The 12,812-nt window shown below is 46.8% G+C and overlaps 1 protein-coding gene across 5 annotated transcripts in view; it reads left to right on the forward strand.

Annotated features, from left to right (window-relative positions):
- The window catches only part of LOC139280184 (anoctamin-9-like), a 242,322-nt gene that overhangs the window by 120,266 nt on the left and 109,244 nt on the right, over nt 1–12,812 (forward strand). For all 5 annotated transcript variants that reach the window (XM_070899766.1, XM_070899762.1, XM_070899763.1 and 2 more), the window contains 2 exons: nt 9,256–9,316; nt 10,291–10,373. In XM_070899766.1, the coding sequence (XP_070755867.1) occupies nt 9,256–9,316; nt 10,291–10,373 (144 nt within the window). The remainder of the gene's footprint in view (nt 1–9,255; nt 9,317–10,290; nt 10,374–12,812) is intronic.

Raw genomic sequence — 12,812 nt, forward strand, 5'->3', positions numbered from 1 at the left:
CAGGCAGTGAGTTCCAGACCCCTACAACCCTCTGGGTGAAGAAATTTCCCCTCCAGTCCCCTCTCATCATATCATCATAGGCAGTCCCTTGAAGCGAGGATGACTTGCTTCCGCGGCAAAAAGGGATGAGTTCACAGGTGTTTCAATGAAGGACCTAATATTCAAGATCTAGAACTACATCATGAAGGGTGGAAGATGCCTGTGCTTGGATTTTTTTAACTTGTGGTAGTCTTTGCACACCAGTCACCACACGGGCTTGACTGAATTAGGTCTTGGTCCAGTGGCAAGGATGACCTAAGATTAACTGGAGACCAGCTCTGCTGCACAGACCGAGCGCGCACACATATCGGAGTGTGGGCTGGTCCGTGCTGCCCCTGGGCTCTCGCCTCTTTTGGGCCCCAGATTCACGCCTCTCTTGGGCCCCGGTCACTTTCCTCTACGGACTCTTGCCGCTCCTTCACCCCTCCTGCTGTGCCTGCCCGCACTGCAATCAGCGACCTGGCTTCGTAGCCATCGTCCTCCTGCAACAGCACGCGCTGCTCCCTGCAGTGATATGCCGCCGCATGCTACTTCCGCTAATGGCCCCGGCCTACTGATGGTCTTGCAGGCTGGGATTACGCCGATGTCCGGGCCGGGCCGCTGCCAGCTGCTCCCTCCAAGTCTCCTCTAAACCATCTACCAATTACTTTAAATGTATGCCCACTGGTTGTTGACCCCTCTGCTAAGGGAAATAGGCCCTTTCTATCCACTACATCTAGGCCCCCCATAATTTTATACACCTCAATGAGGTCTCATGTCAGCCTCCTCTGTTCCAAGGAAAACAAACCCAGCCTTTCCAATCTGTCATCATAGCTAAAATTCTCCCGGCAACATCCTCATATATCTCTTCTGTACCCTCTCCAGTGCAGTAACATCTTTCCTGTAATGCGGTGACCAGAATTGCACGCAGTGTTCTAGCTGTGGCCGAACTAGTGTTTTGTACAGTTCAAGCATAACCCTACAGCTCTTGTGTTCTATGCCTTGGCCAATAAAGGCAAGCATTCCGTATGCCGCCTTAACCACCTTATCTACCTGGCCTGCTACCTTCAGGGATCTGTGGACCTGCACTCCAAGGTCCCTTTGTTCCTCTACACTTTTCAGTGTCGTACCATTTAAGGTGTATTCCCTTTCCTTGTTAGCCCTCCCCAAATGCATTACCACACACTTCTCTGGATTGAATTCTATTTGCCACTGTTCTGCCCACCTGACTAGTTGATTGATATCTTCAGTCAGTCTACAGCTTTCTTCTTCATTATCAATCACACAGCCGATTTTAGTATCATCTGCAAACTTCTTAATCATACCCCCTATATTCAAATCTAGATAATTGATGTATACCACAGAAAGCAACCATTACCCTTTGCTTTTGGCCAATGAGCCAATTTTGGATCCAACTTCCCACTTTCCCTTGGATTCCATGAGCTTTTACTTTTCTCACCAGTCCCATGTGGGACCTTATCAAAAGCTTTGCTAAAATCCATGTAGATTACATTAAATGCACTACCCTCATCGACCCTTCTCGTTACCTGTTCAAAAAATTCAATTAATTTAGTCAGACATGACCTTCTCTTAACAAATCCATGCTGGCTGTTCTTGATTAATCCGTGACTTTCTAAATGATGATTAATACTGTTGCTCAGAATTTTTTCCAATAACTCTCCCACCACCGAGATTAGGTCAACAGGCCTGTAATTACTGCATCTATCCCTTTCTACCTTTTTTGAACAGCGTTACAATGTTGACAGTCCTCTGGCACCACATCTGCAGCAAGAGAAAATTGGAAAATGATGGTCAGAGCCTTGCTATTTCCTCCCTTGCTTCTCATAACCGTCTGGGATACATTTCATCAGAGGCTTGACAATTTATCTACTTTGAAGGATACTCATCATCATAGGCAGTCCCTCGAAACGAGGATGACTTGCTTCCACGCCAAAAAGAGGATGAGTTCACAGGTGTTTCAATGAAGGACCCGAACTACATCCTGAATGGTGGAAGATGCCTGTGTGTGGATTTTTTTAACGTGTGATGGCTGTTGCACACCAGCCACCACACGGGCTTGACAGAGCTAGGTCTTGCTCTTGTGGCAAGGATTACCCAAGACGACTGGAGATCAGCTCTGCTGCACAGACCTAGTGCACACATATCACAGTATGGGCTGGCCCATGCTGCTCCTGGGCCTCTGGTCCAGAACTCGTGTCTTCCCTGGGCCCCGATCACGGGACAGCGTGGCGGCGTACATTTCAAGGTACAAGGTGAGCTGGTGCAGGAGGGCAATGGCAGCGAAGAGTGATGTCATCAAGATCCAGGTCGGTGATTGGAGCGTGAGCAGATACAGCAGGAGCGGCGAGGTCGAGGCGAAGGAGTGGCAAGAGACTATAGAAGGATACTAAACCCCTTGATACTTCCACGCTCTCTGTTATCCCATCTATATTTTGCACTCCTACTCCTTATCTACAGTGTCTGCTTCATCCCCCTCTTTTGTGAAGATGAAGTGTTCATTAAGAACCATAATCATGTCTTCTGCCTCAAATTACCAATTTGGTCTCTTAAGAGTTATCCTCTTGCTCTTTAGGTATTTATAAAACATTTTTGGGTCTTCCTTGATTTTACTTGCCCTTGATTTTTTTCATATCCTCTCCTTGCTTTCCTAATTTTCTTTTTAATTTCATCCCTGCACTTTCTTTACTCCTCGAGGCGTTGTGTAGTATTGAGGTCTCAGTATCTGACAAAAACTTTCCTTGTTTTACTTATCCTACCCTTTATGCTCCTTATGCCCCTATCTAGGGGCCGCAATTGCCCCCTGACTATGAGTAGGCACACTTTAAGATTTTTCTCTGCCCCAATCCATGGGACGGATTTTGAGTGATATTCACCTCTTTGTTTTGTATTTCCTTTCAGAGCGGAGTTGAGGGGCGGAAGCGCCCTTGGATTGGGTCGTCCGCCCCAACAAGTCATCAGCGCCATCATCATCATAGGCAGTCCCTCGGAATCGAGGAAGACCTGCATCCACTCTTAAAATGAGTCCTTAGGTGGCTGAACAGTTCAATACGAGAACCACAGTCCCTGTCACAGGTGGGACAGATTGTCATTGAGGGAAAGGGTGGGTGGGACTGGTTTGCCGCATGCTTTTTCCGCTGTCTGCGCTTGATTTCTGCATGCTCTCGGCAATGAGACTCGAGGTGCTCAGCGCCCTCCTGGATGCACTTCCTCCACTTAAGGCGGTCTTTGGCCAGGAACTGTCAGTGGTGATGTTGCACTTTATCAGGGAGGCTTTGAGGGTGTCCTTGTAACATTTCCTCTGCCCACCTTTGGCTCGTTTTCCGTGAAGGAGTTCCGAGTAGAGCGCTTGCTTTGGGAGTCTCGTGTCTGGCATACAAACAATGTGGCCTGCCCAACGGAGCTGACCAAGTGTGGTCAGTGCTTCAGTGCTGGGGATGTTGGCCTGGTCGAGGATACTAATGTTGGTGTGTCTGTCCTCCCAGGGGATTTGTAGGATCTTACGGAGACATCATTGGTGGTATTTCTCCAGCGACTTGAAGTGTCCTGTACATCGTCCATGTCTCTGAGTCATACAGAAGGGCGGGTATCACTACAGCCCGGTAGACCATGAGCTTGTCAGCGCAACGTGGACGTCCGTCCCCTTTAGTTAAAGGGGAGGGCCGCTGCAAACTCTGCAAATAGTTTAGTTAGGCCCACTGGGACACAAGTTTGGGTTTTGGCCGGGCCAACAGCCCGGTACTCAGGAGGAGGTACCGGGCTGCCTGTTGGCGGCTCGGCCGAAACCATGGCCACCATTGTCGGGCCAACCTCAGAGTTGGTCGGACAATTAAAATAAAATGGAGGCGCGACAGTGCGCCCTCCCCTTTAAGGGTGGACACGCAGGAGAAACCTGTCAGTGGCACCGACCGGCGGCCACTCCACTCCCGTGGAGCAATTTCCCACGAAGCAATTTCCCACGGGGATCGGAAAGGGGGTCGTCGCTGGGCGGAAGGGGGTCAGCATGTGCCCGACGGGCGGCAGCATGGGCGGCGCGGAAACCCATTCCGCCTCTCCCGGCCCGGGGACAATTTCTGGTGGGTCGGCCCATCCGTCGATAAGGCCTATCCGCTCCAGTACCGCCTCTTAGAGCTTAAGGAGGGGGGAAATTTCGGCCCCCTAGATTTGGGAGTTCCACCCTTTTTCTTTGTGGGAACGCATTTGTTCTGAACCCTCACTATCTCCTCTTTGATTGCCTCCCACTGCTCTGACACTGATTCACTTTCAAGTAGCTGCTTTCAGTCTACTTTCCCTAATTCACATCTCAGCTTAGTAAAATTACCTTTCCCCAATTGAGAACTTGTACTCCTGGTCTATCTTTGTCCTTTTCCACAACTACGCTAAATCTAACTGAATTATGATCACTACCACCAAAATGCTCTCCCACTGATATCCCTTTCACTTGCCCAGCTTCAGTTCCTAAAACTAAGCCTTATTAACCTGCATCACTACTTTTAGTGATTTGTGTATTTGCACCCCTGGATCCCTTTGTCTTGGCTACCCCAATCACACTCTTATTATCCAAGCAGTATGTGGCCGCCTTATTCTTCCTACCCTAATGCACCACCTCACTCTTATCTATATTGAAATTCATTGGCAAATTACACGCCCATTCAGAAAACGTATTAATGTCTTTCTGTATTCTGTCACATTCTTCCTTTTTGTATTAACTACACTTCCCCCAACTTGGTATCGTCTGCAAATTTTGAAATTGTACTTCTAAATCGCTAATGAAAATTGTGAGTAACAGTGATCCCAGCACCGATCCCTGTGGAACACCACTTCCCACCTTTTGCCAGACGTGAGTAGCTACCCTTAACCCTACTCTTATGTTTTCTGTTTTGTAGCCAAGTTGCTATCCATTCTGCAACCTGCCCTCAGACTCCACAGGCTCTGACCTTAGTCATGAGTCTACAATGCGGTATCTTATCGCACACCTTTTGAAAATCTAAATATATTACATCCACTGCATTACCCTTGTCACTTCTTTCTGTTACTTCAAAGGATTCAATAAAGTTGGTCAAGCATGACCAAGGGGACCCGTGGCGTCTGTGAGCAGGCAAAGCATCAGGGAGGTGGTTCAACCAATTAAATTGAAGAATCCTCACCGAGACATGCCGACAGCAAAGCAGGAAGTAAAAAACAGGATATATAAATTACATCTAAATCATTGTACAGGAAGAAAAATAAAGTTTGGGACAAGCACATGAGATTAAGGGAGAAACAATAAACAGAAAAACAGATGAAATGAAATAAATTATTCATTTTTATTTAAAAAAAAAATCTGCACCGTAAATTTTGTTTTCTGAGAAAATGGGATTCCACACATTAAATTTTCAGGGCCGGAGAGGTTGTTCAGCTGTATTATGCTGTCAGAAACTCAGTTACTCCTGATTCTATAAGCTCGAACTTTTCGATCTGTTTTTTGGAGAGAGACGAGTGGACTATTAGCCCAAGTTCACATCATCATCATCATAGGCAGTCCCTTGGAATCGAGGAAGACTTGCTTCCACTCTTACCATGAGTTCTTAGGTGGTTGAACAGTCCAATACGAGAACCACAGTCTCTGTCACAGGTGGGACATATAGTCGTTGAGGGAAGGGGTGGGTGGGACAGGTTTGCCGCACGCTCTTTCCGCTGCCTGCGCTTGATTTCTGCATGTCTCGGCGATGAGACTCGTGCTCAGCGTCCTCCCAGATGCACTTCCTCCATTTAGGGCGATCTTTGGCCATGGACTCCCAGGTGTCAGTGGGGATGTTACACTTTATCAGGGAGGCTTTGAGGGTGTCCTTGTAACGTTTCACCATAACATTAATTTCTGTGCAGAATCCATCGCCGAAGACTGCAGCAGTGCAGCATGTGGAGGAGCAGGATATCACTGACAGCAACCTCCGTATTTCCGTGTTTAACTGCGGATGGCAGAAGGTGCTGTCAGTTTTACCCAGCAATAATAATGATGCCGACAATCACATCGTTATTAGTACAGCAAAATCTGGGCCTATATCTTTTTGATCTTTTCTTCTAATGTCATGCCCACCTTTTTCATTTCCCTGTTAAATACTGAGGCAATATAACTATTCAATACTTCTGCAATTTCAATGTTATTGTCTGCTCCTTTTAAAAAGGGAGAAAGGGATAGACTGAGTAATTACAGGCCAGTCAGCCTAACTTCAGTGGTGGGAAAATTATTGGCAAAAATCCTGAGGGACAGGATAAATCTTCATTTGGAAAGACATGGATTAGTCAAGGACAGTCAACATGGATTTGTCAAGGGAAGGTCGGGTCTGACTAACTTGATTGAATTTTTCTAGGAGGTAACCAGGAGGGTCGATGAGAGCAGTGTGTATGATGTAGTGTATATGGATTTTAGCAAAGCATTTGATAAGGTCCCACATGGCAGACTGGTCACGAAAATAATAGCCCATGGGATCCAGGGCAAAGTGGCAAGTTGGATCCAAAATTGGCTCAGGGGCAGAAAACAAAGGGTAATGGTTGATGGGTGTTTTTATGTCTGGAAGGCTGTATCCAGTGGGGTTCCGCAGGGCTCAGTGCTGGGTCCCTTGCTTTTTATGGTATATATCAATGACTTGGACTTAACTGCTGGGGGTATGATTAAGAAGTTTGCAGATAACACTAAAATAGGCTGTGTGGTTGATAATGAAGAAGAAAGCTGTGGACTGCAGGAAGATATCAATGTACTAGTCAGGCGGGTAGAACAGTGGCAAATGAAATTCAATCCAGATAAGTGTGAGGTAATACATTTGGGGAGGTCTGACAAGGCAAGGGAATACACATTAAATAGTATGGCACTGAAAAGTGAAGTAGAATAAAGGGACCTTGGAGCGTAAGTCCGCAGATCCCTGAAGGTAGCAGGCTAGGTAGTTACGGTGGTTACTAAGGCATATGGAATACTTGCCTTTATTAGTTGAGGCATGAAATAAAAGAGCAAAGCGTTTATGCTCAAACTGTATAAAACACTGGTTAGGCTGCAGCTGGAGTACTGTGCAGTTCTGGTCACCACATGACAGGAAAGATGTGATTGAACTGGAATGGGTGCAGAGGAGATTTGCAAGAATGTCGCCTGGACTGGCGAATTTGGCTTTGCGGAAAGATTGGAGCTGCTGGATCTGTTTTCTTTGAAACAGGAGGCTAAGGGGAAACCTGATTGAGGTGTTTAACATTGAGGGACCTGGATAGAGTGGATAGGAAGGATCTTTTTCTTGGCAGAGGGATCAACAATCAGGGGGCATAGATTTAAAGTAATTGGGGGCAGGTTTAGAAGAGATATGAGGGAAATGTCTTCATCCGGAGGGTGGTGGGGGTCTGGAACCCACTGCCTGAAAGGGTGGTAGAGGCAGAAACCCTCACTGCATTTAAAGATACTTGGATGTGCACTTGAAGTGCTGTAACCTACAAGGCTACGGACCAAGGACTGGAAAGTGGGATTAGGCTGGATAGCTCTTGGTCGGCCAGCACGAACACGATGGGCCAAAATGCCCTCCTTCCGTGCTGTAAATTTCTGTGAAATTTTTGGTGCTGGGGGTTCCTGCTCTTTTTATCCTTTAGAATTCTTCACACGAGTGAAGATTCCTGGCAAGGTCCTGCTGGACCAAATAGATCTGATTTGATATCATTTGATGTGTAGAAGATAAGGCTGAAGTGCTGCCACTGCAGTTGCTCAGTCGATGAAGACGTCCTGCACAATCTGTCTTCTGAGGCTCACTGCAGCGGCATATGAGGACTTGGCCTAGTTTGCATCTAAGATAACCTGGACCTTTGCTGAGTAACACCCCTATCGGTTCACATTTGGCAACGGCTGCTTGGTTAGCTCCTTCAAAGCCATGTACATGCTGTCATGGTGCCCTGCACCCTGGGAAATCTAGCTGTCCTGTAGAAGCCCCAACCTCTTTGCCTCTGTGGGGGGTGATGCCCAAGGGGAGGAATTTGGCCAGTCTTTGAAAAAAGCCATTTGTCACCTGCAGGATACATGCAGTGAACCCCCCCCCTCACCCCCCGGCTAAAGGCCTGGAATGATGTGGAGCTGTAAAAGTAAGAGCTGCTGTCTCTTTAATTGCCATGGACAGAGCAGTTGTGGCAGTGGAGTGAATCTGCAAATCTTCATCATGAAGTTGGCAGAAATGCCCAATGGCATCCATGGAGAGGCACAGCTGTCGGATGCGAGGTCCTCGTAGGACCGGTGTGGCTTGTACACACATTGGGGAGGGTCGCACCTGGTAGGCTGCTTTCTTCAGCCATGCTTCCTGATTCTCCTGACCTGGACACATTGCTGCTTCAACTTTTCCTCCATTATGATGGCATTGACTGATAACTCCACGGGGAAAGCCATTCCTTGTCCAAAGTTAATCCAGTTGTGGTTTATGGGAGTGGGGGAAGTTGGAGGTTTCAACATTTGTTTCTGGGAAGAGAGGAAAACATGTCAATAAAATTAAGTGCATTTGTCAGTATTGAAAAATGTGATGGAAGGGGTTAAAAATGTTCCTTGGAAACCTGTAATCGGTAAGTGATGTCGGTGCCCTCTTCATCTCACCAAATCCTCACACTTGTCTGAAGTGCTGGGGTAGCTGTTAGACCATTTTATTTTATGTGTAAAGTTACACCAATTGCAGGAGCGGTGTAAACCCAAGAAAGTTCCGCGAGCTTGTACAGTACGGTTATGCATATGTTCCCTGATGGGTTTTGACGGGTGTAAGATTTGAACTGTTACAAAGATCAAGAAAATTTGCACTTAGCACAACAATGGCGCCTAAGGCAATGTACTAAAACACACATTTTCTTGATCTTTGCAGTGCAATAACAGAATAAGTGCTGAAGATAATGAAGACATTTAGGACCAAAATATACTCACATTCTTGATACCATCATCTTATGACTCAGACAAGAGTGTTACCCACTGAGCCAATTGACACTATACTTACATCAGTGTACCAATTCTCGCAGTAGAGGGTTGGATGGGAGAGCAGGTTGAGGAATTCTCTAGTGTCTATGATGTTACAACGGATATGTGGTTGGCCAGCAGGAGATAATGTTGCTTTAAATTTATTGGTTCATTAAATTCAGGTACAAACAGAAAATTTACAGTTAAGGATTCAGTGAGTAAGACACATGTTGTGATGAGTGGCCTGCACTGATGACCAAAATCTTTTCATTCTTTTCCTGCAGATTACACAACTATTTGACCACGAAGTAACAATTTTCTTTGCTATGTTCATGGGAATCTGGGGTATGTACTCTTCTCAGCTCCACACTAGCTATTCATTTTATTTTTTCTGAAAAGGTAAAGCCAGGTGTTGAGTTTAAATGAGATCTATGACCAATAATCTTGTCGTCGAAGAAGACCACTCAGCTGTAATATTTAGCAGCAGGATTACATTTTATGTGGGTTACAGTCGCATTGAAAATGATGAAACATCTTGACAACAACATTCTGCAAATTCTATTTTCCCTCGCCTTAAAGGAAACCCCTGGTCAGTGTCCATTCTTCATGAATTAATGTGGATGGTAAGCGTCAGCAGGTTATTTTAACTCTCTCGTGATGTGGGCATCACTGGCACGGCTGGCATTTATTGCCCATCCCTAGTTGCCTTTCTTGAATAGCTGCAGTCCATGTGGTTAAAAGTACTCCCACCATGCTGTTCGGTAGGGACTTCCAGGATTTTTACCCAGCAACGATGAAAGAACGGTGATATATGTCCAAGTCAGGATGGTGTGTGATTTTATGGCGAATTTGGAGGTGATGATGTTGCCATGCACCTGCTGCACTTGTTCTTCTAGGTGGTGGAGGTCGTGGGTTTGGTAGGTGCTGTTGAAGAAGCTTGGTATCACTATGAGCCTGATCCAGTTCTTAACCAGCATTCACATATTCACACTTTAGTAGTGGGCAGGAGATAGAGATCGTGAGCAAAACTGCAGTTGATTTCCCTCCCCCCCCCCGCCTTTCAAGCCAAGTAGCGTTTAGGTCAACTGTAGCCACAGCTAAGACCAACTAACTCAGCACAGACTGGCATTTTTCTGGTCTGTATGGCTCGTTATCATATCACATGCCAAATCTGCCCACTTTGGGGATGGGAGTCATAACACAAATTTCAAACCACTCGTAAAAAAATTATATTTATTTGTTTGATTACACAATAATATTCTTTATTATTAAAGAATGAAACATTGGTAACTTCGGTGAATATTTCTCTCAAACTGTAGCCACTGTGTTTCTGGAGCTGTGGAAACGAACCCGAATAAAAGTCATTAACGATTGGGATTTGTTCCACTGGGATGAGGATGAGGTAATCACCTTGGCTGCTTTACCTGCTGATGGCTAAGTACAGTGACATTAAATCAGTATTTGAAAACATGCATAATATCTTGATCGTTAGCAAACCATGTGGCCCCAATACTAACTTGGAGGCATGTTGGGAGTGGAGTCTGGGGGTGGGTGAGGGGGTCAGATATCCCATGGGAAACCCCGAAGTAAACTCATCGGTCGGTGACAATCAACGTAGCCAGCTCATTATAATTTTACTTCCGGGTTTGTCGGTAATTGCGTGGCAGTGATGCGGAACCACATGACACAATCTCAACTTCAGTATTTAAAGGACCAATTAAAATTTGCGATTTGAAAGAGTTTGGAGTTAGAAGCAAGAGAAAACAAGGTGTGACAATGGATTCAGGACACTCAAAGGCTGCGCTTCACTTCAATAACACCTTCTTAATGTACTGCTGGGAGCTGAGAGAAGCTGGAGAGAGATTCGCTTCCCATCAATGGGAGGGAGAAACCTCATGCTGCAGCAGGCATATTGTGCAAGGCTCCTGGATTCAGTGCAGGAAGTGATACGTCCTTACTATACAGTATAAATGCACACGAGGCCCATGCTTGAGAGAAGGTCAGTCTGTGACCTGTCCTTTATTCCTTAGCACTCAAGTGATGAAAGTGGGTGGAGCTTCCCCTTTTATACCTGAAGGTCCAGGTTAGGAGTGTCTCCCACAAGTTCACCACCTAGTGGTCATTGTTCTCACAGTGTACAACTTAGGTCAGATTATACATGGGTTACAAGGCTGGTTGAATACATGACATCACCTCCCCCCCAAAGTCTTATTGAGTCTCTCTGGTGGTTTACACTCTCTTGTAGAGCGCCTGAGTTGGGCTCCAGTTGTTGGGCGCTGGCCTGAGTGTCTGCTGTTTGCAGTGTCTCAGGCCTATCCGGATTGCCCACAGTGACTGGGCTCTCCTCCCTTTGGTTCCGCTGTTCGGTCACCTGTGGTGGAGTGAACTCTACATCGTGTTTTTCCTCTGCTTCTTCTATGGGGTTGCTGAACCTTTTTGTTTGATCCACGTGTTTCGGCAGATTTGTCCATTGGTAAGTTTAACTACCAGAATCCTATTTCCCTCTTTGGCAATAATAGTGCCTGCGAGCCATTTGAGCCCTGCAGCGTAGTTGAGGACAAAAACAGGGTCATTTACATCAATACATCGCGCTGTCGCATTCCTGCCATGGTAGTCATATTGTGACTGGCGCCTGCTCTCGACAATTTCTTTCATGGTGGGGTGTATAAGGGATAACCGGGTTCTGAGCGTCCTTTTCTTTAGCAGCTCTGCGGGTGGAACCCCTGTGAGCGAGTGTAGTCGGGATCTATAGCCCAAAGGAAGCGTGATAAGCAGCTTTGTAGGGAACCCCCTTGGATTCTGAGCATCCCCTGTTTGATTATCTGCACTGCTCGTTCTGCCTGGCTGTTTGAGGCCGGCTTGAACGGTGCCGTTCTGACATGGTTAATTCCATTGCCTGCCATGAAGTCCTGGAATTCAGTGCTTGTGAAGCACGGGCCATTGTCGTTGACCAAGATGTCGGGTAGACCGTGGACTTTCTACTGTGGCAGAGGATGTGCTTGAATTTAAAATGTCACACTCGATCCATTTGGACTAGGCATCTACTACACCCAAAAACATTTTTCCCATGAAAGGACCTGCGTAGTCCACATGGATGTGTGACCAAGGCTTGGCGGATCATGGCCAGGGGCTAAGGGGGGTTCCCTGGGTGCATTGCCCAGCTGGGCACACGTGTTGCACCTGCGAACACAAAGTTCCAGATCTGCGTCTATCCCTGGCCACCAAACGTGTGACCTGGCAATTGCCTTCATGACAATGCCCGGGCGCTCATTGTGGAGTTCTCTGATGAACACCTCTCTGCCCTTTTAGGGCATGACTACGCGGTTTCCCCACAACAGGCAATCGGCCTGAATCGAGAGTTCATCCCTGCGCCTGTGAAATGGTTTAAATTCCTCAGGGCATGCCCCATACGTGGCTGCCCAGTCCCCATTCAGGACACATTTCTTGACTAAAGACAGTAGCGGGTCTCTATTTGTCCAGACTTTGATCTGACGGGCTGTCACGGGTGAGCCTTCGCTTTCGAAAGCTTCAACAGCCATGACCATCTGAGCAGCATGCTCGATTGCCCTCTCGGTGGTGGCTAGTGGGAGCCTGCTGAGTGCATCGGCGCAGTTTTCGGTGCCCGGTCTGTGCCGAATTGTATAGTCATATGCGGCTAACGTGAGTGCCCACCTCTGTATGCGGGCCGATGCGATTGCATTTATGGCCTTGTTGTTAGCCAAAAGGGACGTTAGGGGTTTGTGATCTGTCTCCAGCTCAAACTTCCTGCCAAACAGGTACTGGTGCATTTTCTTTACCGCATATACACAAGCGAGCGCCTCCTTTTCTACCATCCCGTAGC

Source organism: Pristiophorus japonicus, chromosome 14, assembly GCF_044704955.1.
Source record: "Pristiophorus japonicus isolate sPriJap1 chromosome 14, sPriJap1.hap1, whole genome shotgun sequence".
Taxonomy (NCBI): Eukaryota; Metazoa; Chordata; class Chondrichthyes; family Pristiophoridae; genus Pristiophorus; species Pristiophorus japonicus.